At 41.4% G+C, this 25,876-nt stretch overlaps 2 protein-coding genes and 1 long non-coding RNA gene across 3 annotated transcripts; all 3 read right to left on the bottom strand.

Moving 5' to 3' along the window:
- Positions 1 to 255: 255 nt before the first annotated feature.
- Positions 256 to 11,050, bottom strand: LOC119228768 (CD209 antigen-like protein E). The gene is made up of 6 exons (XM_062565153.1): positions 10,857 to 11,050; positions 10,669 to 10,770; positions 10,288 to 10,497; positions 1,562 to 1,704; positions 923 to 1,032; positions 256 to 721 (listed from the first exon to the last, which is right to left on the bottom strand). Exons 1-6 carry the CDS (start codon positions 10,924 to 10,926, stop codon positions 568 to 570), a joined length of 789 nt encoding a protein of 262 aa, XP_062421137.1. The 5' UTR covers positions 10,927 to 11,050; the 3' UTR covers positions 256 to 567.
- Positions 11,051 to 16,761: 5,711 nt separating this feature from the next.
- LOC134132830 (uncharacterized) lies at positions 16,762 to 18,991 on the bottom strand. Its single transcript, XR_009957015.1, has 4 exons — positions 18,861 to 18,991; positions 17,582 to 17,724; positions 17,328 to 17,437; positions 16,762 to 17,086 (listed from the first exon to the last, which is right to left on the bottom strand). It is a non-coding gene; the product is annotated as an uncharacterized LOC134132830 (long non-coding RNA).
- Positions 18,992 to 21,482: 2,491 nt separating this feature from the next.
- On the bottom strand, positions 21,483 to 24,019 carry LOC134132794 (C-type lectin domain family 4 member M-like). The gene is made up of 4 exons (XM_062564880.1): positions 23,818 to 24,019; positions 23,162 to 23,304; positions 22,205 to 22,308; positions 21,483 to 21,927 (listed from the first exon to the last, which is right to left on the bottom strand). Exons 1-4 carry the CDS (start codon positions 24,017 to 24,019, stop codon positions 21,774 to 21,776), a joined length of 603 nt encoding a protein of 200 aa, XP_062420864.1. The 3' UTR covers positions 21,483 to 21,773.
- Positions 24,020 to 25,876: the final 1,857 nt, after the last annotated feature.

Below are 25,876 nucleotides of genomic sequence, written 5' to 3'. Positions count from 1 at the left end.
CCCTTCTCCCCAATCTCCCAGTTCATACTAGCTGGGTGCATTGGTGAATGTGAACAAATGACAAGTCCTCTGAATGTGAATGAAAACAGCTTCAACTTTATTGCTTTAATGAATATATTTCAGCTTAAAGCTTTATTATAATATGTATCCAGTATAATATGCAGCTTTGTTTATTTGCGTTTATTCATCTCACCGTTAACAAACACATGCTAAAGTTTACACACAACCATCATACAGACAACTTCTTACCTCCAACCCTTCACATGCACTCTCCTTTTCTCTTCATCTCCCACATACACCATTTAGGGCAGTTATCAGGATCATAATAACATTCATGGATGTAATACTTGACGGGTGGACATCGGGACAGAGAGCAGGACTCAGTGTTTTAACGTGAAGATGTCGGCCATATTATTACATCAGATAATTGTTTTTGTTGCTTACATTGTTTATAATCCAGATTAAATAAGTGTATTTTCTTTTCCCTCTGTTACAAATGGGCTAAAATGTCTTCCCTGGGTTGCATAGTAACAATAAATGATTATTGAACCTTTGAAACTTGAAACATTAAACCAGTTTTTCACAGATCCATTTCAGAGGGTAAGCACAGTTTCTATCGTTCCAGTTTCTTTTTGAGTTCCAGCTGACAACCATTTCAACACAGTCCTCTTTACCTTCATAGTTATCAGGTTGAACTGGATCAGGTTTAGCGCCCCAATACCTAAGAGAAGAAGAGCTGGTTAATTTTCAAAACAATTTAATTCAAAGGTTTGTTTTTTCAAGTAAACTAAACTTGTAAACTCCTATTTTTAACAGTTGAATTACATTTTTTGTGTAATGCACCAACGCTGACAGGTAAATGTTTTTGTTAAGTCTCATTTTGGTTTTACTAAAATGAATGTTAGTAAATGTTGTGTCTTACGCTTCAGTCGCAGTCAGTGGAGTTCCATCAACCCATTTCCAGGTGCCCTCGATCTCTCTGTCACTCAAACCAATCCAAGTATGACTTTTGACGATGTCTGAGATGAATTTCTGTTAAAGATAAAAAGCATGTAAGGTAGGTTTTCACTTTTCATTTTGATAAATATTAACTCAATTTACAGGGAGTCTTCTGAATAATTTGATTCACTACTACTACCAAAAAGTAGTAGCTCAAAATATGGAATTTGATTTTGCTACATAAGGACTATATATATTCCAGAATAAAAACAATATAAAACATATGTTAATAATCAAGACTCTAAATATAGGAGTTGTATATGTTAAGAGCCCTAAATATTAATGTAAATAGACTGTTTCAAAGAAGTGGATGAAATCATTCTGGAGACACACGTTTTTTCTTATTTTATTTTGCAGTTTTCTGCCTCTTTCATACATATTTCATACATTCATCTTTCAACTTTCATAAACTGAAGTTCAACTTTAAGTTGATAACAGGGTCTGACTGGAATTTATTACAATGACCTGTCAATCAGTGTGTAGCCCCGCCCTAAAGCATTGTCAAAGCTGGAGTTAGTCACGAAGGGAAAACAGGATAAAACAAAAAAGAGTTTGCCACTACCTGCTCTTGAGGAGAGTTTATGATCACCAGATCTGCTCCTTGCTCTCTGCAGTCTGTTCTGGCATTAGTCCAGGAATCAGCCCGTGTAGAGAAAAGATAAGAGGAACCACTGAGCATCTTCCAGCCCTCAGGATACGTTTTACCTGTGATAAACAAAGACTGCAATGATGAGTGGCATTATGAAATAAAAGTGGCATTATGAAATAAAAGTCTCTTGAAATAATTAAATCTTTATAATATTTATGTATTCATTGCCTTATTTATTCATTTCACGATGTACTTCAAATGCAAATTTCATGTATTTATGTATTTATTCATTTATTTAATTGTGAATAAAACGGCATTTCATATTCAACAACAAGACAAATTACTGCTTCACTCAAAACCATTAAAACCATCAAAACTTACAGCAATATTCAAGGAAAAACAAATAATAGCATTTATTTAAACATAAAAGCAGACATTAACACAACAAACAAGTTTAACAATAAAAAAAGTTGCATTGCAGTTTATGCAATAAACAGCAAAATGCATCCAAAGCCAGGGAAAATATTATCCTTTGATAACCATAAGGGTTGAATTAATGAAAAAAACAGGAAAACAAATATTCTTAAAACATTAGAGCTAGATGGCTATAGAGGAAACACGTAAGAGAGATAAAAGCCGTTAAATTATAACATTTGGACTAAAACTCTGACTTTCAGCTCTAAATTAGATGCAACCAGCACTAGGAAAGAGTGACGTGTACCAAAACGTGTTGTTTGGTGTTTTTAAATAAAGTTTGGACAGGGCGAACAGACTGTAGACTATAGTTCACAGAGCAAATACAATATACATATATATATTAGGGCTGTCAAAAATAGCGCGTTAAAGACGTTAATTTGGTGTTCGTTGTTAATTACGTAAATTTTTTTAACACATTTCACGCATGCGCAGTGTGACAAATTATTCAGGTCCGGAAAGTACCTCTTCCTCTAGGGAATGCACTTCATCCTATACAACACGTTACTGCCCCCTGCAGGCATATGTCAGGCCGTCAGGTTCAGCAAGTCGTTTGCGCCAGTCCACGCTGAATATTGTGGCCCGGGGGGGGTGGGGGGTGCGGGTGCTAGCGATCGACGGGGAGGGGGGCGTTCTAATCGCCGCGCTTGACTTCAAGGTGTAACCTTTATTATTGTTCGGTCTGAAACGGCGCGCAAAGTGACGGGTGCTGGAGCAGTATTGTTGTTCAGGTGGAAACCGGGAGAAATTCGGGAGAAAGGTCGGTCCGGGAGATTTTCGGGAGGGGCTTTGAAATTCGGGAGCCTCCCGTAAATAGCGGGAGGGTTGACATGTCTGGTCATGTCTGGTCATCGCAGCCCTGGACCATCAGGAGCACAAACTCACAGCAGAGTGGGATAAACTGCAGAGGCTGGAGACCCTTCTAGAGCCATGCAGGGAAATCAGGCTGTAACTTATCAAATAACATTGATTTGATTATTTTCTGGAATGAATTAAAAGTCAAATATCAATAACATGTATTTATGTAAAAAATAATAATGATGATAATAATAATGATAATTATGTATCTGTGTCCTGTTATTTATCTTAAGTATGCATTTCAGAACGAAAAAATGGTTAGGATTAAGGTGTAATTGCAAATAGTGATTAATCATGATTAATCCACTGAAAATTCTGATTAATCATTATTAAAATTTTGAATCATTTGACAGCCCTAATATATATATATATATATATATATATATATATATATATATATATATGAAAGAAATATGACTCAGCAGAACACACAGACCAGCACTCACTCTGTTTAAACAGGAGCTGAAGTCTGTCCTTCTCTTGGGTCAGTGCAGTGAAGTTGTCCTTCAGTGCAGTGAAGTTGTCCATCAGTGCAGTGAAGTTGTCCTTCAGCTGGTCTCTCTCTGCAGACACTGAGGACAGCTTGTCTCCACTGACCTGGAGACGCTCCGTCAGGTTGGCTTTGATGGAGGAGTGCTCTGCAGCTGCTGCATGCACTGAGTCATGAAGATATGAATAAATGATTAAATACATCACTGTTGGGGTCTATATTACAAAAACATCCCATCATCTATTCATAGAAAATATAAAAGATACTGAGCAAATGTTGTCATGACAACCGGCAACCTGAACTCTCTGATTTCAACTTGGATGAAGATCAGACTCACAGTGCACACCGAGACAGACGAGTCCAACCAGCAGGAGGACACTGAGCAGCCCCAGAGAGACAGCAACAGCTCCATGAGGTCTGCTCCTTGGCCTCCTGGGACCTGGACACAGTGAAGACCAGTCAACACACTGGTCAGTGTAACAAACAATATATTACATACAACGATGCACCTGTTCACACTCTCACCTGTCTGTTTGGTCCTCGGTGTGAAGTCCACAGGTTTGTCACATTTAACAGTGGCATAAATAACCTCCATCACTGAGGATTCCCGCTTTGCCCGCGGGGTCAGATAAGTAGCATCAAGTCACACCAGGGAGTGAATGTAAATGAGGAAACTCTCCAGCTGTGTCTTAGAACAAAAAGGGAAGTGGAAAAGAGAAAGAAAAGAAGTGATAGGGGATGGTTTATGTTGTGATTCAGTGATGTTTTCAAGGGGTGAGAAACACCTCTTTTTAGTGTTTATCTTTTCCTCCTGATGGCTGAAGTGAGTTGAGTGCAGCCAATTCCAGACAAAGCTCAATAAAATACATGAAATAATGCGTTCAGGACCCCCAAGCCATTTTGAGAAAATCTAGGTTGCTATCTGCTAATCTGTGTGTGCAGACTCGACAGTGGTGGTTTCTTGCAGAGGCCAAGGGAAGCCAGGCTTCCTCATTTTTCATTGAAGTCATTTAATCATCATAATTCAATTCAATCATATATCATTAAATACATCACTGTTGGTGTCTATATTACAAAAACATCCCATCATCGATTCTCTGAGAACATAAAGATACTGAGCAAATGTTGTCATGACAACCAGGAACCTGAACTCTTTTATATCTCAGGTTGGATGAAGATCAGACTCACAGTGGACACCGAGTCCGACGAGTCCAGCCAGCAGGAGGACACTGAGCAGCCCCAGAGAGACAGCAACAGCTCCATGAGGTCTGCTCCTTGGGCTCCTGGGACCTGGACACAGTGAAGACCAGTCAACACACTGGTCAGGAGAAGATGCACAGACTGATCTTTCTTACCTGGGGCAGGTGTTGAAGGTCTTATGGAAACCTGAGACTTCAGGTATTCAGTGTTAGCGTAGACTTCCTCCATCGCTGTGAAGACAACCAGCTGTCAAATGATCAACGTGATGCTGCTTTCAGCTTATGAATAATTTGACTTTTGAGGAAGTTTCAGATATAAATAAAATAAAGCAGAACAGATGCAATGAAGTCTGCTCTCAGAGTTCAGACCAGTGAACAGTGATTAAAGCAATAAAGAAAACACTTTATATAACTACACATCTCTTTACACTCTCACCTTTCAGGTTGATCCCAGGTCTTGAGTTGACAGGTTTGTCACATTCTACATTTACATATAAATCATCCATTACTATTGAGATTGGAGACTTTTTCCTTGAGGGTCAAAGATGCAGCATCAACTTACACCGACAAGAGGAAACTATATTTGGTAATAATTTATCTTTTTTCTTTTCTTTTAGACAAACAAAAAGTCACGACTTGCTTTGCTGGCTCTGAATTTCATTTGTTTTGTTTCATTAGTCTTGTGAGGGTTGTGTTAATAACGGCCAACAACGACAATAAATAATTGGCACCTTCTTAGGTGAAGGGGCGGAAGGTGTGAATATGTCCGAGCATGAGCATGACAGTCTCACCATTTTCTAAGTATCTAAATAGCACCTTTCTGGCGGAAAGTGTGAAAATTTGTGCCACGTGATGCTTTGCTGTGACAGTTGAACACCTCCAGTTCTCCTCTGAACACCCATCATGAAGGGACATCATGGGGTCATCCACCCTGTGACCATTGGTATCCTCCACCTGTTGGTACAAGAAAGAATGGTCCGTTACACGACAATGAAAAATGTTTAGAGAAAGCTATAGAATCACAACAGCTAACGTGGCTCGTGAGAGAGACTGCTGAGAGACGGCAAAGCATAGGAGCTGTGTTACTACGAGCTGATGGAAAAGACTGTAAACCTATGCCTATGCGTCAAGAAGCATGACCAGCAGGCAATGCCGCTACGCACAGATTGAAAAAGAGTGCTTAGGACTGGTCAATTGATTTCAACAGTTCCATAGATAAGTTTATGGTCTACCCAAGTTTGTGGCTGAAACCATAGAGAAAAACCTCAGTGAGATGTCACCACGCATCCAAAGGTTAACGATGAAGCTACAGCGCTATGATTTCGACTTGATCTACACACCAGGGAGCTGAGGCTCTGTCCAGAGCAACCACACAGAGCGAAGAACAGGGTGTGAGCATGACAGCTGCTAACGTCACGCTCCACGTGAACCTGATCAACGAGTCACTACCGGGGTCTGACAGGAAATCATTGCAGATTGCTGAAGAAACACACAAAGATGCAAGATTACAGAGAGTCATCAAGCTTCTGAAAGAAGAGTGGCCAAGAGGTGAATGTCGACAGTACTATAAAAGCGTCAGCTAAATAACATGTAATGAAAAGATTGCATGAGGGACACCTAGGTATGGAAAAATGCAAGTGAAGAGCCCGCAAAGCCTTCTACTGGCCAGGAATCAGATAGGACGGTCTCAAGTTGTGTCTAAAACATGTTTTCATATGTGGTTGTGATGTGTATTTTCAGCAATATGTTTGTGAATGTGTGAGAATCAGGAAACAGACGCAGACACATCTGCTGCTGTCGGGTAAACGCAAACACACACGCGTAGGGGAACCAGTAGGTGTAAAAACCAGTAGGGGTGTAACACCTATTGAGTGGTATCACGTGGGACGTCTTAACTGGAATGCTATTGGTCTGTGCTTTAAGACTTTTACCGTAAAGAAGCTGCGCCAAGTGAAAGGTGTCCCGTCGGGTTAAATCATCAGTTTGTCTTTTAGCTTTCGGTCCGGGTCCGAACCCAGAAGCCGCCCCGACTATTTCATCTTCTTTCTATCCAAAGAACAGCTGGTTGTGATTTTGATCTCCGGATCCTGTTTTGCATGTTTAATTAAGCAACAAGGTACGAGAGGCTGTAATGAATCAATCTGTCATGACCCTGGCTTCCTCTTCCCTCCTTGTCCCCTGTCTCCCTCTTGTGGTACTCTCAGGCAAACACCCCCTGCCCCTGCTCTCTCTCTCTCTCCCCTCATTATCCCTCACAGCTGATTCCCCTCTCGTCCTCATCATTGTCTCACCTGAAACCTCTTCCCCCTGATTTTGCCTGCTTCTTATTCCCTCCCTCTAGCCTTGTCTTGTTGTCGGATTATTCCATGAATGTAGACACACGCGTCAGCACTCTCGTCTCGTCCTGCACCTGCACCTGCACCTGCACCTGCACCTGCACCTGCACCTCCACCCTCCACCCTCCACCCTCCGCGTGTTAGTGACTGTGCCTTTCCACAGAGTACCCAGCTCATCTGCTTCCACCTCTCCACTGGACCCGGCTGGTAAAGAGCACCCCGGGATCCCCGAACACTGTCCTCACGGGAGTAATCCCTATGCCCCTATGTTCCAGGTTTCTCCTGTCTGCTTCTGTTAAGTTTCTGGCTAACGCCAGAGGACTTTGAGTTTGTTCGTTATCGAGGACTGTTTTCCTTTGTTGATCATTAAAAGAATCTCTGCTGCATCTCGCTCCTGGTTCTCCATCATTCCACATAACACAATCGTGTTTCCGTTTAAAGGCGTCGGCCTGATGTGTGGAGATACAGAACTGCCCCGAGTGCCTCATTCAAATCATCTGGACCATTTATATCAGCCAGTGGGGGGGGGGGGGGGGGGTAAATGAACAGAGAGGGGTCGGCCTCCGCTCCTCCCCCGCTTCTGTCCCTTCTCCCCAATCTCCCAGTTCATACTAGCTGGGTGCATTGGTGAATGTGAACAAATGACAAGTCCTCTGAATGTGAATGAAAACAGCTTCAACTTTATTGCTTTAATGAATATATTTCAGCTTAAAGCTTTATTATAATATGTATCCAGTATAATGTTCAGCTTTGTTTATTTGCGTTTATTCATCTCACCGGTAAACAAACACATGCTAAAGTTTACACAAAACCATCATACAGACAACTTCATACCTCCAACCCTTCACATGCACTCTCCTTTTTTAATTGTTTTTGTTGCTTACATTGTTTATAATGCAGAATCAGTAAATGCTCTATAGGAATGTGCTTTTTCTCTTAATTTACTTGTCTTTCTTTTGTTACAAATGGGCTACAACTTCAACTTCTTGCATTTGAACAATAAATAATTATTGAACTTTTGAAACTTCAAACATTAAACCAGTTTTTCACAGATCCATTTCAGAGGGTAAGCACAGTCTCTATCGTTCCAGTTTCTGTCTGAGTTCCAGCTGACAACCATTTCAACACAATCCTCGTTACCTCCAGAGTCATCAGGTTGAACTGGATCAGGTTTAGCGCCCCAATACCTAAGAGAAGAAGAGCTGGTGAATTTTCCAAAACAATTTAATTCAAAGGTTTGTTTTTTCAAGTGAACTAAACTTGTAAACTCATATTTTTAACAGTTGAATTACATTTTTTGTGTAATGCACCAACGCTGACAGGTAAATGTTTTTGTTAAGTCTCATTTTGGTTTTACTAAAATGAATGTTAGTAAATGTTGTGTCTTACGCTTCAGTCGCAGTCAGTGGAGTTCCATCAACCCATTTCCAGGTGCCCTCGATCTCTGTGTCACTCAAACCAATCCAAGTATGACTTTTGACGATGTCTGAGATGAATTTCTGTTCAAGATAAAAAGCCTGTAAGGTAGGTTTTCACTTTTCATTTTGATAAATATTAATTTAATTTACAGGGAGTCTGAATAATTTGATTGACTACTACTACCAAAAGGTAGTAGCTCAAAATATGGAATTTGATTTTGCTACATGAGGACTATATATATTCCAGAATAAAAACAATATAAAACATATATTAATAATCTAAATAGAGGGGATGTAAATGTTAAGAGCACTAATTATTAATGTAAAGTAGACTGTTTCAAAGAAGTGGATGAAATCATTCTGGAGACACACGTTTTTTCATTTGGCCTCTCGCCATCTTGTTTTTTAGCCAGGTTGATCTGTTTCTTTTTTAAACAAAAGTAACAAGAGAGTGTCACAGTTTGGGTTTGTTTCGTATTTTATTTTGCAGTTTTCTGCCTCTTTCATACATATTTCATACATTCATCTTTCAACTTTCATAAACTGAAGTTCAACTTTAAGTTGATAACTTAATACGCTAGGTTTACACCAAGTCTTGTTAATAGAATAATTGATAATTTATTACAATGACCTGTCAATCAGTGTGTAGCCCCGCCCTAAAGCATTGTCAAAGCTGGAGTTAGTCACAAAAGGAAAACAGAATAAAACAAAAAAGAGTTTGCCACTACCTGCTCTTGAGGAGAGTCTATGATCACCAGATCTGCTCCTTGGTCTCTGCAGTCTGTTCTGGCATTAGTCCAAGAATCATCCCGCGTAGAGAAAAGATAACAAGAACAACTGAACATCCTCCACCCTTCAGGACACGATTTACCTGTAAAAAACAAAGACTGCAATGATGAGTGGCATTATGAAATAAAAGTCTCTTAAAATAAATAAAAGTGGCATTATGAAATAAAAGTCTAATTTATTTAACATTTATTTAATATTTATGTATTTATTGCAGTATTTATTTATTTCACGATGTATTTCAAAAGCATATTTCACGGTTTGGTCCCTCTTCTTGTTTTAGTTTGAAGTTTCATGTTCCTTTTGGTCCTGGGTTAACTTCACTTCCTGCCTTGTCTTGTGATTGCCTGAGTGTTTCCACCTGTGTCCAATCACCTGCACCTCCCTTGTGTATTTAAGCCCTGTGTGCCTGTTGTCCTTTGTCGCGTCATTGTCTAATGTTACTCGTCGTTAGAGCACGTCTTGTCTTCGTTTTGGGAATAAAGAGCACTTGGTCTGGAAAACTCTGCGTTTGAGTCCTCCCTGCAACCTGCGACAGCCTGATATTGTGACAGCATATTTCATGTATTTATGTATTTATTCATTTATTTAATTGTGAAAAAAACGGCATTTCATATTCAACAACAAGGCAAATTACTGCTTCACTTTAAAACATACAGCAATATTCAAGGAAAAACAAATAATAGCATTTATTCAAACATAAAAGCAGACATTAAAACAACAAACAAGTTTAAAAATTAAAAGTTTCATTGCAGTTTATGCAATAAACAGCAAAATGCATCCAAAGCCAGGGAAAATATAATCCTTTGATAACCATAAGGGTTGAATTAATGAAAAAAACAGGAAAACAAATATTCTTAAAACATTAGAGCTAGATGGCTATAGAGGAAACACGTAAGAGAGATAAAAGCTGTTAAATTATAACATTTGGACTAAAACTCTGACTTTCAGCTCTAAATTAGATGCAACCAGAGTGACGTGTACCACAACGTGTTGATTGGTGTGTTTAAATAAAGTTTGGACAGGGCGAACAGACTGTAGACTATAGTTCACAGAGCAAATACAATATAAATATATATATATACTGTATATGTGAAAGAAACATGACTCAGCAGAACACAGACAGACCAGTACTCACTCTGTTCCAACAGGAGCTTGAGTCTGTCCTTCTCTTGGGTCAGTGCAGTGAAGTTGTCCTTCAGTGCAGTGAAGTTGTCCATCAGTGCAGTGAAGTTGTCCTTCAGCTGGTCTCTCTCTGCAGACACTGAGGACAGCTTGTCTCCACTGACCTGGAGACGCTCCGTCAGGTTGGCTTTGATGGAGGAGTGCTCTGCAGCTGCTGCATGCACTGAGTCATGAAGATATGAATAAATGCTTAAATACATCACTGTTGGGGTCTATATTACAAAAACATCCCATCATCTATTCATAGAAAATATAAAAGATACTGAGCAAATGTTGTCATGACAACCGGCAACCTGAACTCTCTGATTTCAACTTGGATGAAGATCAGACTCACAGTGGACACCGAGACAGATGAGTCCAACCAGCAGGAGGACACTGAGCAGCCCCAGAGAGACAGCAACAGCTCCATGAGGTCTGCTGCTTGGCCTCCTGGGACCTGGACACAGTGAAGACCAGTCAACACACTGGTCAGTGTAATAATCAATATATTACATACAACGATGCACCTGTTCACACTCTCACCTGTCTGATTGGTCCTCGGTGTGAAGTCCACAGGTTTGTCACATTCAACATTGGCATAAATACCCTCCATCACTGAGGATTCCCGCTTTGCCCTCGAGGGTCAGATATGTAGCATCAAGTCACACCAGGGACTGAATGTAAATGAGGAAACTCTCCAGCTGTGTCTTAGAACAAAAAGGGAAGTGGTCAAGAGAAAGAAAAGAAGTGATGTTTAAGTTGTGACTCTGATGTTTTTGGGGGTGAGAAACACCTCTTTTAAGTGTTTATCTTTTCCTCCTGATGGCTGAAGTGAGTTGAGTGCAGCCAATTCCAGACAAAGCTCAATAAAATATATTAAATAATGAAATAAAAGACTGTCAATTTGCAGACTGCTCTGGGGGGCGTTCAGGATCCCCCAAGACATTTTGAGAAAAGCTAGGTTGCTATCTGCTAATCTGTGTGTGCAGACTCGACAGTGGTGGTTTCTTGCAGAGGCCAAGGGAAGCCAGGCTTCCTCATTTTTCATTGAAGTCATTTAATCATCATAATTCAATTCAATCATATATCATTAAATACATCACTGTTGGTGTCTATATTACAAAAACATCCCATCATCGATTCTCTGAGAACATAAAGATACTGAGCAAATGTTGTCATGACAACCAGGAACCTGAACTCTTTTATATCTCAGGTTGGATGAAGATCAGACTCACAGTGGACACCGAGTCCGACGAGTCCAGCCAGCAGGAGGACACTGAGCAGCCCCAGAGAGACAGCAACAGCTCCATGAGGTCTGCTCCTTGGGCTCCTGGGACCTGGACACAGTGAAGACCAGTCAACACACTGGTCAGGAGAAGATGCACAGACTGATCATTCTTACCTGGGGCAGGTGTTGAAGGTCTTACGGAAACCTTGTCGTATTCAACGTTAGCGTAGATTTCCTTTATCGCTGTGAAGACGAGCAGCTGTCAAATGATCAACGTGATGCTGCTTCCTGCTTATGAATAATGTGACTCATGAGGAAGTTTCACTTAATAGATATAAATAAAATAAAACAGAAGTGCTGAAATGAAGTCTCCTCTCTGTGCTCTCAGAGTTCAGATCAGTAAACAGGGATTAATGCAATAAAGAATACACTTTATAGAACTACACACCTGTTCATACTCTCAGCTTTCTGATTGGTCATAGAGTTTATCATATTTAACATCTAAATCCTCCATTGCTGTAAAAGTTCCAATTCTGTTAAATCTCAAACCTCAAAGGCAGCACTTCTCTCTAACCAACAGGAACATCGGGACAACAATTCCTTAATTGGTCAAGTTCTGAAGTTTCTTAGTCTCGTGTTGGTTGTGTTACAAACAGGTTACAACTTAACTTCATTGTTGCACACTGACAGCAAACATCCTTGAACCCTTGAGACTACACTCACCGGCCACTTTATTAGGTACACCTGTCCAACTGCTCGTTAACACTTAATTTCTAAGCAGCCAATCACATGGCGGCAACTCAGTGCATTTAGGCATGTAGACATTGTCAAGACAATCTCCTGCAGTTCAAACCGAGCATCAGTATGGGGAAGAAAGGTGATTTGAGTGACTTTGAACGTGGCATGATTGTTGGTGCCAGAAGGGCTGGTCTGAGTATTTCAGAAACTGCTAATCTACTGGGATTTTCACGCACAACCATCTCTAGGGTTTACAGAGAATGGTCCGAAAAAGAAAAAACATCCAGTGAGCGGCAGTTCTGTGGGCGGAAATGCCTTGTTGATGCCAGAGGTCAGAGGAGAATGGCCAGACTGGTTCGAGCTGATAGAAGGGCAACAGTGACTCAAATAACCACCCGTTACGACCAAGGTGGGCATAAGAGCATCTCTGAACGCACAGTACGTCGAACTTTGAGGCAGATGGGCTACAGCAGCAGAAGACCACACCGGGTGCCACTCCTTTCAGCTAAGAACAGGAAACTGAGGCTACAATTTGCACAAGCTCATCGAAATTGGACAATAGAAGATTGGAAAAACGTTGCCTGGTCTGATGAGTCTCGATTTCTGCTGCGACATTCGGATGGTAGGGTCAGAATTTGGCGTCTACAACATGAAAGCATGGATCCATCCTGCCTTGTATCAACGGTTCAGGCTGGTGGTGGTGGTGTCATGGTGTGGGGAATATTTTCTTGGCACTCTTTGGGCCCCTTGGTACCAATTGAGCATCGTTGCAACGCCACAGCCTACCTGAGTATTGTTGCTGACCATGTCCATCCCTTTATGACCACAATGTACCCAACCTCTGATGGCTACTTTCAGCAGGATAAAGCGCCATGTCATAAAGCTGGAATCATCTCAGACTGGTTTCTTGAACATGACAATGAGTTCGCTGTACTCAAATGGCCTCCACAATCACCAGATCTCAATCCAATAGAGCATCTTTGGGATGTGGTGGAACGGGAGATTCGCATCATGGATGTGCAGCCGACAAATCTGCGGCAACTGTGTGATGCCATCATGTCAATATGGACCAAACTCCCTGAGGAATGCTTCCAGCACCTTGTTGAATCTATGCCACGAAGAATTGAGGCAGTTCTGAAGGCAAAAGGGGGTCCAACCCGTTACTAGCATGGGGTACCTAATAAAGTGGCCGGTGAGTGTATATTAGAATATTAAACCAGTTGTCCACAGATCTGATGCAGAGAGTCAGTACATCGAACATCATTCCAGGTTGTTCCTGAGTTCCTGGTTTCAACCATACAGCAGGGCCGGGTCTAGACAGGCATTTATGAGGGGGCAGCCACAAATCTTGAGGGGGCATTGTGCTCCAGCACCTTTTACCATGTCTAATTGATTGATTTAGTTTGAGGGGGCACAACATTTATTTGAGGGGGCCAGGCCCCCTCTTGCCCCTGCCTAGACCCGGCCCTGCCATACATTCAACCGCAATAAATCCAATCCATATGCTGGGCTTCATAGAATAGATCGGATGTGTCCTCCGAGCCAACGGATAGGAGGGCTGAGTCGCATCCGAAGTGACGTATGAGGTCTAAGAATGCGTCCTAAAAGGAATCAGCGGACCCATTGAGACACTGGCTGGATTGGATTAGTGCTTTTTGCTTGTGCGTGAAATGACCCTGAAGTTGCGTAAACCCTAGTTTATGCTTCTGCGTTTTCAGGGAAACGCAAGGACACGCAGACGCAAGGGCTCCTTGCTGCCTTTTCACCCCTCTTGCATGCTTGCGTGTGTCGACCCATTTTTCTAGAATTGCGTCAACAGCTCCGCGAGATCACGGAGCCCACAAGGCTGTGATAGGTCTGCTAAAAACATCCTTTACGGAGTCTCACATTTCCTGTTTCATAGCATAATCCCGCCATTATTAAAATAAGTTTTTGTCGGAAGAAATCCGTAAATATGATACAACCCGTCATTGGCGGACTATAAGGACGCGCGGATGGCGTCCAATTCATGGACGCAGATCTCCGCAAACGTCGGTTTGCCGGTTGAGGGGTGAACAAAGTTGTGGAGGAAAATACGGGGCAAATATGTCCGTTTAAAAGCAGCAGTGGTGATGCACGAGGCAAAAAAGTCTCTGATGAATAAATAAACAAACCAACGACTTCCACACACAAAGTCACTCTCTAGGAAGTCTTCGACGATACACCTTTTTCCACGTGTTTGTCTGGAGGTGAAATGCTTTGCGACACGTCCAAACCTTTGAGAACCATAAAGTGAAACGAGTCCGTTCACCCAGAAACAGACGCGTGTTCCAGCCTTAAGTGGCTGCTTGAAGAGAGATAGAAATGCTGCTTCATCACTTCCTTTTGACCACTTCTCTGTTTGTTGGTAGTAAGTAACGCATGTTGGTCACAGAGATGCAGAACAGAACATTACAATAAAGCATGAATTAGAGGCAACCAGCACTAGGAAAGAGTGACATGCAAACATTTGCTTAAATAAAGTTTGGACAGGACTAACAGACTGTATAGTTCACAGAGAAGATATTACATATATACACTCACCTAAAGGATTATTAGGAACACCGTACTAATACTGTGTTTGACCCCCTTTGGCCTTCAGAACTGCCTTAATTCTACGTGGCATTGATTCAAAAAGGTGCTGAAAGCAGTCTTTAGAAATGTTGGCCCATATTGATAGGATAGCATCTTGCAGTTGATGGAGATTTGTTGGATGCACATCGAGGGCACGAAGCTCGCGTTCCACCACATCCCAAAGATGCTCTATGGGGTTGAGATCTGGTGACTGCTGGGCCATTTTAGTACAGTGAACTCATTGTCATGTTCAAGAAACTAATTTGAAATAATTAAAGCTTTGTGACATGGTGACTTATCCTGCTGGAAGTAGCCATCATAGGATGGTACATGGTGGCCATAAAGGGATGGTCATGGTCAGAAACAATGCTTATGGAAACCTGAGACTTCAGGTATTCAGTGTTAGCGTAGACTTCCTCCATCGCTGTGAAGACGAGCAGCTGTCAAATGATCAACGTGATGCTGCTTTCAGCTTATAAATGATTTGACTTTTGAGGAAGTTTCAGATATAAATAAAATAAAGCAGAACAGATGCAATGAAGTCTGCTTTCAGAGTTCAGACCAGTGAACGGTGATTAAAGCAATAAAGAAAACACTTTATATAACTACACATCTCTTTATACTCTCACCTTTCTGATTGTTTACAGGGTTTGAGTTGACAGGTTTGTCACATTCTACATTTACATATAAATCATCCATTACTGTTGAGATTGGAGGCTTTTTCCTTGAGGGTCAAAGATGCAGCATCAACTTACACCGACAAGAGGAAACTATATTTGGTAATAATTTATCTTTTTTCTTTTCTTTTAGACAAACAAAAAGTCACAAATTGCTATGCTGGCTCTGAATTTAATTTGTCTCGTTTCATTAGTTGTGTTACTAACACTAGGGACATCATGTGGTCATCCACCATGTGACCCTTGGTATCCTCCACCTGTTGGTACAAGAAAGAATGGAATACAGAGCCTAAAGGGAAAAGTGAGGAGTTACTTTAAACCACATATTCTTGTACTAATAACTGAGGTGTTATATTTTAGGACTGATTTTTCCCATAATGCAACATTTTTCAATCAACCTTTTCGGGTCTGTATGAGTCGTTTATGTGACAAAAACCATCAGAATGTAAAGATCTACAGTTTGTATTAGTGACAACATCAGAGTCTGCAGGTGAGAGTGTGAGGTGTGAATTCTGGTCTGACTGAAACACTTAAGTTTTCCCTCAGAGGATCGATCACTAAAGACCGTCGTTCAACACTCTCATTATTTCCCACTCTGGTGCATAATTATTGCCTGAGCCGATTTGAATTGATCAATTTGAGACTGTTTAAATTACACTGTAAATATGAATGAATACAAAACACTTCAAAATACAGCATCCAACTTTTTAACCTGAAACTATGAACAATATATTAACCTTTTAACCTCATCAGGACGCAGCCCACCAAGTGAGAGCTCACTTCTGAGAGTAAAAAGACACAAACATTCAAAGGAACAGTGAGAGCTGAGCTCACCTAATGCAACAAACCAGTGACACACAACGGACACTTGATGGAGACCTTCTCTCACCAAACAGGAACGGACTGAGAGCCATTTTCATTACATAGAAGTACACATGCTGGGTAGGGAGGGTGGAGTTTTCAGAATTCGTACTAGAGAGCAAGAAGAGTGGGTTGACCTGTATTTATAGAAATACCGGAAGAGGCGTGTTGGCCGCGTGGTCTTGCTCCCGGAAATATGCTAATTAGCTCCACTTAAGGCAATTACCATGATCATAATAACATTCATGGTTGTAATGGACTCATAGACATCACTGATGCTTGGTGCTCAAAGAGTCAGATGATGGACAATGTTTTTCCTCATTGAATATTTTAATTTGAAGATGTCGGCCATATTATTACATTAGATAATTGTTTTTGTTGCTTACATTGTTTATAATGCAGAATCAATGAATGCTTTACAACATGTTGCTTTGTCTTCTCTTTTTGTTAAAAATGGGCTAAAATGTCAAATCCTTTTGTTGCATAGTAACAATAAATGATTATTGAACCTTTATAACTTGAAATGTTAAACCAGTTTTTCACAGATCCATGGAAGAGAGGCACTACAGTCTCTATCATTCCAGTTTCTTTCGGAGTTCCAGCCGAAAACAATTTCAACACAGTCCTCTCTACCTTCAAAGTCATCAGGTTGAACTCCACGAAAATCGGCCCAGTACCTAAGAGATGAAGAGCTGGTGATTCTTCAAAGGACTTTTAAAAAGGCCACTTCATCCACATGGCCAGAAAACAACTCAATGCAGCTTAAAATGAATAAACTAAATGTGTGGATTCATATTTTCAAACCAAATGAATTACATTTATTTGTGTAGTGCACCAACGCTGGCAGGAAAATGTTTTTTGTTGAGTCTCATTTCGGTTTTACTAAATTGAATATTAATAAATCTTGTTGTGTCTCACGCTAAAGTCGCAGTCAGCAGAGTTCCATCAATCCATTTCCAGGTGCCCTCGACCTCTGTGTCACTCAAACCAATCCAAGCACGACGTGTGTGGTTACCTGAGAGGAATTCCTGTTCAACATGAAAAAGGGATTAATCCCAACAGACCACGAACTCGCGTTTCCAATGTTTACTGAGGGAATAAGAAGTAAAAGTGGAGTCCTTTTCTCATAAACTTCTATGTGAACAAAGGGAGGCGCACAAACGTCACACTACCTGTTCTTCAAGTGAGTCTATGATGACCAGATCTGCTCCTTGGTCTGTGCAGTCTGTTCTGGCATTAGTCCAGGAATCATCCCGCGTAGAGAGAAGATAACAGGAACAACTGAACATCCTCCACCCTTCAGGACACGTTTTCTCTGGAAAAGAAGAAACATTGAACTGTCACAGGGTGAGGTCAAGTTGGGGTCTTGTCTGCATGTTTTGGTCTTGTCATTTCCGGTTTTATTTCCTCTCGTTTCAGGTCACTTGCCCTTCCTCATGTCACCAGTCGAATCGTCTCCCCTGATTCCTGTTTCCCATTGCCCTCATGTGTCTTATAGTGTGCGTCTCCCTTTGTCTCGTGCCTGAGTGTGCCACCTTGTGTCCACCTAAGCCTCGCCACAGCCACAGAAATCGTTTTGTCTTGAAACAATTACCCTTTTTGTTTTTCCTCTGTTAACAGTGACCTTTTGTTAGAGTTTTCTTAGAATTAGTTTGGCGTGCTTTCGAAGCCTTTTTTGTTTTCCTCGGTCAAGAGAGATTTTGAGTTTACACGTTTTTGGCAGAGACGCTAAATAGCTCATAGCCGTTTATGTTTTTTTTTTTTTTGATTCACGAGACGAATAAAGACACCAACCCTCTGCATCTGAGTCCTCCTTTTAATCCGGCCCTGACATGAACGCCACACTAGAGTCCTTAGACTGAGGACAGGTGTTTTGTTACTCTTCTGAACACTGAGCTCATGAGCTGTGGAGCGTCACTATGGCACACATGACTGTATATTTGTTCGACATGCATTTCTTCACATTACCAGAACAATTTAAAAAAGGCTTGACAAATATCATCTAACAGTTTCACAGATATATTAGAAGTTTTATATTGTATTGTTATATATCTTATTCTTTTATTTGAACTTCTGAACTGAATTTCATCTCCAATATCCCCATTTTTATTTACAATATTTTGAAAATGGCTTAAATTAAACGCATTAATCTATGCAAATATTGTGATGAAATAATTTAACGCAGTTGACCTAACTTGTTTGTTTACTTCCTGTGTGCGTTGACCCCAAAAAGGAACCTTCACGTGCTGCCGTCAGTTACGTTAGATCAGAGATGAAGATGCAGAGAGCTTTTTGCATTGGAAGCCAAACAAACGGAGGAGGACTGTGCAGAGGAACTACTCCTGTCTAAAAGATACTCTTTCTAAGTTTTCTTCATTACTTATAAGATGGTGGGAGCCCAACATATAAAAAAAACATGACTCAGCAGAACACACACAGACCAGCACTGACTCTGTTTGCACAAGAGCTGACGTCTTTCCTTCTCTTGGGTCAGTGCAGTGAAGTTGTCCATCAGTGCAGTGAAGGTATCCATCAGCTGGTCTCTCTCTGCAGACACTGAGGACAGCTCGTCTCCACTGGCATGCACTGAGTCATGAAGACATGAAGACATGATTAAATACATCACTGTTGGGGTCTATATTACAAAAACATCCCATCATCGATTCTCTGAGAACATAAAGATACTGAGCAAATGTTGTCATGACAACCAGGAACCTGAACTCTTTTATATCTCAGGTTGGATGAAGATCAGACTCACAGTGAACACCGAGTCCGACGAGTCCAGCCAGCAGGAGGACACTGAGCAGCCCCAGAGAGACAGCAACAGCTCCATGAGGTCTGCTCCTTGGGCTCCTGGGACCTGGACACAGTGAAGACCAGTCAACACACTGGTCAGGAGAAGCTGCACAGACTGATCATTCTTACCTGGGGCAGGTGTTGAAGGTCTTATGGAAACCTGAGAAATGTCGTATTCAGCATTAACGTAGATTTCGTCCATCGCTGTGAAGACGAGCAGCTGTCAAATGATCAATGTGATGCTGCTTTCAGCTTATGAATAATGTGACTTTTGAGGAAGTTTCAGTTTTAAAGCAGAACAGCTGCAATACAGTCTGCTGTCTCTGCTCTCACAAATCAGAGCAGCGGACACAGGGATCAATGCAATAAAGAATACACTTTATATAACTACCCATCTGTTCATATCCTCACCTGTCTGATGGGCTTGAGTTGACAGGTGATACGTTATTTGGACAAATGGGCATTTTGATAACTAGCACAGTCTTCATGTAATTCTAGTTCACATTTTGGGACAGCTTCAGAGTTCTTTGATGGGTGTGTGTGGCAGGTGTCGACTGGAGTTACTGCCGGACTCAATACACCTTTTGGCTGTGGCTCTTTGTCCGATATGACGAATTTGTACCCGCCCACTCAGTGTAGTCAGGGGCCTACATGGAAAAACACCCAAATACTTTACCATTGATTTGGATGGTGACAAAACCAAACATTTTTGGACGTTTTGGATAAACCAATTAGTGTAGATGGACACATGGAATATACTGGATATTGTAATAGGTTTAGTTTGCTAGAGGAATCTGCTTAACTCTGGGCTATTTTAACTCTTAATACACCATAGACGGATTAAAAAAAAGAATCCATAATAAATCTGACCTCCGTTTTCCCCCCTAAAGCAGACGGGAGCACCGTGTGATGTGTCCCTGAAGTCTCGTTTCTACACCCCACAATCATTTAAAGGACACATCTGCGTCTTTTCTCTCTCATGATTCAAGGCAATAAAGTAAGGCAGTAGTAGTCACACCATCTAAAAACTGTTTTTAAAATGTTCCACTACAAAATCATACTCTTTTCGAGTTCAACATCCGTTGAACGATGATCACAGGAACACACGAATTCTGAAGCTGACTTCTGACTTTTAATGACTTCTACACTGTAGAGAATAGAGGAATGCGTGAATAGAACAACTACAGGGAAACCAAGAGATAAGATATCACTTCCTATTTCATTTACCGCGACACACAAGTATTTGATAGAATGTGACAATGTTACGCTTTGTTTCTGTTCATTTAGAGGAAGTCAGAGTGGAGGAAAGTAAGTGGGCCCATGAAGGCACCACTTCTCTCTAACCAACCGGAACATCGTGACAACAATTCTCTAATTGGTCAAGTTCTTCTTTGTTTTTCTTAGTCTCGTGTTGGTTGTGTTACAAATAGGCTACAACTTAATTTCATGGACGCACACTGAGGAGCAAACATCCTTGAATCCTTGAACCCTTGAAACCTTGAAATGTTAAACCAGGTCCACTCTCCCAGTACCGAGGAGAGGATCAAGCTGGTGAACGTTCACAGGTTTCTTTCACTTTACCGAAGCAGCCAACGGCATTAAATACAAAGATATTTAAACTTTTAATCCAGTAATTATTTGTGTGGTGTTTAAGACTAATTCGAGAAATTATTCAGAGAGTTTTACAAATAATAACAATAGCGGATGCAGCGAGTGTACGACCAATACATGTAAAGTGGAAATCCTGTTCATCCTAAAAATGGACAGAACGCTGTTGTTCATGTTTCATTTTGATAGATTTGATTGACAATGAGCTGTAAAGAGAAGATCAACCTCCACTCATTAGGACACGTTTCCTCTGTAAAACAAGTAAGAGTCCTTAAGCTGAGGAAGTTTCTTTTCTTTCTTTTTTTCTTTTCCCCCGCTGTCGGCTCACCCGCCTCCCTTGTGAATGAGTTAAATCCTCGTCGGCTCGCACTGCATGCTGGGATAGACAGATCAGAGGTCTCCTCTGAATCCGCGCCTGAAGGGCCGCGTCCCTCGAACCCGTTCAGAGGAGCCGACGGTCGACTAATGTGTCCATAAGGATGCAGCCTCCCGGAATTGAGATGCCCCCGTTGATAATGGTGAAGTCCTGAAGCCATTTTCATTGCATAGAAGTACACATGCTGCATCATGCTACTTGTTAGGTGGACTGTATACTAGTAGTTATTGAGGGACATGAGGAGATGTTCATACTAGCTGGGTGCATTGGGGAATGTGACGTAATTAATGAAAACTCAGGTCGCCTTTATTGCTCTAATAAATGCATTTCAGCGTGAAGCTTTTTTATTAAAATATAGGTTCAGTACAACATGCAGCTTTGTTTCTTTGATACCAAAATCACCAGCACACACATACAGACACACACTACAGATGCATCATAATAAAAAGACTTAAATAAGACCCTGATACCTGACCTCTCAGCACTTACATGGTCTCCTTCTTTCTCTAAATGCAACATACAACGACACCATTAAAGGCTTTTTGCCAAAACACAATCACACTTTACAAATTATGTGTTTATTATTAAGGCAGTTTCTCACAGATCCATCGCAGAGCAGCGTCACACGACAGATCATTCCAGTTTGATTGTGCGTTGTGGCCAGGTTTCAGGTGAGCGCAGTCCTCCTCCCCCCACCGGGGATCTCCTCCCCCGTTATCAGGCTGAATGGACCAGTACCTGTGGGAGGAGGATGAGATGGTGAACCTCCAAATGTCTCTTCACTAATGCGGCTGAATTAACATTCGATGAAGCTTAAATTGGAGATGAACTTAAAGTCTTTTTCAGTAAAAAAAGGAATATGTGATTCCTCATAAAAATGAGGAATCACATATTCCAAACAATTGAGTTTAATTATCTGTGTAGTGCACAACAAATATTAGAAGAATTAGACAAAAAATAATGATAATAGGTGCAGCAATAGTTGTATATGTTTAAATGTTGTTGTGTGTCTTACGTCTCAGTCAGCAGAGTTCCATCAACCCATTTCCACGTGCCCTCGATGTCTTTGTCACTCAAACCAATCCAACTAAATTGTGTGGTCATGAGTGAGAGGAATTTCTGTTCAAGATGAAAATCAAAGCAAAACAATTTCTGTAGATTTTTAAGGAAGTTTACAGGGATTTATTTTAACAATCTGAATATAATTATAATACTCGCTCAATGTTATCTCAATGTCATTCTAGCTGATGAGAGAAAATGATATATCTGAATATTTGGTCTACACCTGTAAGAGGTGAGGTACGCGCCATGGTCAGGTCATGTGATTTGGAGGCTTTGTTCATGTTTGATCTCAAGTAGTTCTTCTTTAGTCTAGCGTTTCCTTTCAAGACCCTTTTTTGTTCTTAGGTCTAGTGCCGTTTTTTCCTCTTTCAAGAGTGATTTTCATTTTTTTTTTTTCGTTTTTTTTGGTAATAAACGTTGATATGGAACCTTTTGTAGTCGTGCTCTTGGGTTCAGGCCCACTGTCCGGTTGTGACTCTGTCAGCGTGAAACTTTCCCTGTGTGCTGTCCACACACTGGTCTATCATCTAGATGTGTCATGTGTTTGTTTTACTTCCATTGCAAAAAGCTCTCTCCACCTTGAGCTACTCCGATGTAACTGACTGCAGATAACGGCCGCTTTTATGTCGCATTCATCTTGGCAACATTAATTGCATAGATTAACGTGTTTATGTTGACAGCCCAAGTTTCCCTGGGTGCTGTCCACACACTGGGCTATCATGTACAGTATGTGTTTGTATTCTGGTATCTTCATGTTTTAAAGAGCTCATAGGGCTGTTAGTTATTCCGTTTCAGGCAATTTGAAGTGTTATAATCATTTATGTCTTAGCCAGCCAACTATAAACCAGGTTTTACATATCAGAACACAAACAAAGGTTCCCCTTTATCCTGAAAAATAATTTCCCAATACCTGTTCTTCAAGTGAGTCTATGATCACCAGATCTGCTCTTTGGTCTGTGCAGTCTGTTCTGGCATTAGTCCAGGAATCAGCCCGTGTAGAGAGAAGATAACAGGAACCACTGAACATCCTCCAGCCTTCAGGACACGTTTTCTCTGGAAAAGAAGAAACATTTATTGTCACACATGAGTCCTACAAAGAGGAAGTCGTGTTTTTTTTGCTGACTCTCTATTTTGAGCGTTTAGCTGTGGAGCGTCACTATGGAACACATCACTTTATTTTAACGTCCTGTTCTGCATCTCTGTGTCCAACATTCATTATTCATACACTGACATTATATATGTCATAGTGTATCCCTATTTTTGAATTGAACTAATTCATTTCCAATCATCATTTTTACTTAACTTAAAAAACAATGTACTTAATAACCATCGTTGAAGGGAGACTCAGAACTTTTCTTTTCAAACAACTCCTTTTTATGGTTTTAAATTCAGTAAGTAACTTAATGAAATTCCTCAGTTCCCTTATTTGAAGGTCATCAAGGATTCTTCACATTTGACTATCAGAACAATTATTTCTTAAATAAAATGACTAACTACTTACAGTGGTATTTCTTTAGGAAACAGTTCGAGCACGACTCAGCAGAACACACACAGACCAGCACTCACTCTGTTTCAACAGGAGCTGAAGTCTGTCCTTCTCTTGGGTCAGTGCAGTGAAGTTGTCCTTCAGTGCAGTGAAGTTGTCCATCAGTGCAGTGAAGTTGTCCATCAGTGCAGTGAAGTTGTCCTTCAGCTGGTCTCTCTCTGCAGACACTGAGGACAGCTTGTCTCCACTGGCATGCACTGAGGCATGAAGATATGAATACATGATTCAAGACATCACGATTGTGACCAGCAGGAGGACACTGAGCAGCCCCAGAGAGACAGCAACAGCTCCATGAGGTCTGCTCCTTGGGCTCCTGGGACCTGGACACAGTGAAGACCAGTCAACACACTGGTCAGTGTAATAAACAATATATTACATACAACGATGCATCTGTTCACACTCTCACCTGTCTGATTGGTCCTCGGTGTGAAGTCCACAAGTTTTTCAAATTCAACATTGGCATAAATACCCTCCATCACTGAGGATTCCCGCTTTGCCCTCGAGGGTCAGATATGTAGCATCAAGTCACACCAGGGACTGAATGAGGAAACTCTCCAGCTGTGTCTTAGACCAAAAAGGGAAGTGGAAAAGAGAAAGAAAAGAAGTGATAGGGGAAGGTTTATGTTGTGACTCAGTGATGTTTTCAGGGGTGAGAAACACCTCTTTTAAGTGTTTTAATACACAGAGACTAATTTCGCAGACAGATCAATAAAGGGGACCTTCTTTCTGTCATTCTTTTATTCTTTCTTTTTACTTCCAATGACTGAGTTGAGTGCAGCCAATTCCACAAATCAATTAAATATATGAAAAAAAACAGTATTGCGTCAGGGAATGCATTTCTTGAAGTACTTAACTAGAAATCCAAGCAGATAATTCCGATAATTTTGTGCAACTTTCTACTTCTCCAATTTGAACGTTTCACTTCCTTCCCTTTATCCCTCCTTGTGCTTTTGCTTCTGGATCAAACCCCAAACATTTACAATTTGGTTGACATATTTACAGTATGTCCCAGATGTACACGTTGACAAAAGCATTTATTCTATTTTGCGTAGCATGTTTACATGAGCGCAGCAACACACAGTCAGGTGACTGAAATGCAAAGATCACACAAAGAGCGTTCAAAGACTTGTGTAGTTTAAGGATTTGTGTCGTTGTTTGTTGTTGTTTTCGTCTCTCCTCCTCCCCTTCCCTGTTTCACCTTTTTTCACTACCTGCTCCTGCTTTGGGGTCCGAACACCACCACAAACCCTAACAACTTGAGTGTATTGCCAAAAAGGTAAACCAGCATCAGATGGAAATAAGATGGATTGTCCAGAAAAATGGATTTTCCTCTCCCAGGTCTTTAGCCATCATGGTCTGCCATAGGATGTGGTATTAGACAGAGGACCTCAATTCACGGCCGCCTTCTGGAGGGAATTCTGCGGACAACTTGGGGCTACAGCCTTTCTTCCGGGCTCCATCCCCCCTGATCCAACCATCAGACGGAGCGGTACAACCAGGAGATGGAGACGGCGCTCCGTTGTATGGAGTCACTTCTTGTTTCTGACACAGGTCTCTCTCCCTTTCAGTGTGTCTATGGGTACCTACCTCCCCTGTTTTCCAGATCTCGAGGGAAAGGTTTTGGTCCCATCGGCAGAGGAACTGGTGCGTCAATGTAACCTTACCTGGAGAAGGGAGCGGGCGGCTCTACCTCGGACATCCAGTTGTTACAAAAGGGCAGCTGACAAGCGGTGATCTCCAGCTCCGCGCTACTGTGTGGGACAGAAGGTCCCTTCCCTATGTCCAAGGTCATTACCACTGCTGCGGTCCAATTGGACCTCCTCATGACTATAAAGGTCCATCCCACCTTCCCCGTCTCAAGGGTAAAGCCAGTAAGGACCAGCCCCTCTAGTTCCCTCCTGCAAACCCCACCGGATCATCGACGGTGGTGAGGTCCATATCGTAAAACAGTGGGTGGTGGTTCGCCCTAGGGGTTGGGGGTCGCCAGTTCCTGGTCGACTGGGAGGGATATGGACCAGAGGCAAGGAGATGGGTCCCCACCAAGAACATTGTGGACCATTCCCAGGGAAGTGTTCTGAA

This window comes from Pungitius pungitius, chromosome 10 (assembly GCF_949316345.1).
Source record: "Pungitius pungitius chromosome 10, fPunPun2.1, whole genome shotgun sequence".
Classification (NCBI taxonomy): Eukaryota; Metazoa; Chordata; class Actinopteri; order Perciformes; family Gasterosteidae; genus Pungitius; species Pungitius pungitius.
The sequence above is the reverse complement of the archived record's forward strand: the minus strand, read 5'-3'. Positions and strand labels throughout refer to the sequence as shown.

Coding starts and splice junctions, on each gene's coding strand:
- LOC119228768 (XM_062565153.1), bottom strand. CDS start 10,926: ATGGAGGGTATTTATGCCAATGTTGAATGTGACAAACCTGTGGACTTC. Junction 10,771..10,856: donor ACCGAGGACCAATCAGACAG/GTGAGAGTGTGA, acceptor CACTGTGTCCAG/GTCCCAGGAGGCCAAGCAGC. Junction 722..922: donor CCACTGACTGCGACTGAAGC/GTAAGACACAAC, acceptor TTCTTCTCTTAG/GTATTGGGGCGCTAAACCTG.
- LOC134132794 (XM_062564880.1), bottom strand. CDS start 24,019: ATGTATTCATATCTTCATGCCTCAGTGCATGCCAGTGGAGACAAGCTG. Junction 23,305..23,817: donor TCAGCTCCTGTTGAAACAGA/GTGAGTGCTGGT, acceptor CTTCTTTTCCAG/AGAAAACGTGTCCTGAAGGC. Junction 22,309..23,161: donor TAGACTCACTTGAAGAACAG/GTATTGGGAAAT, acceptor CATCTTGAACAG/AAATTCCTCTCACTCATGAC.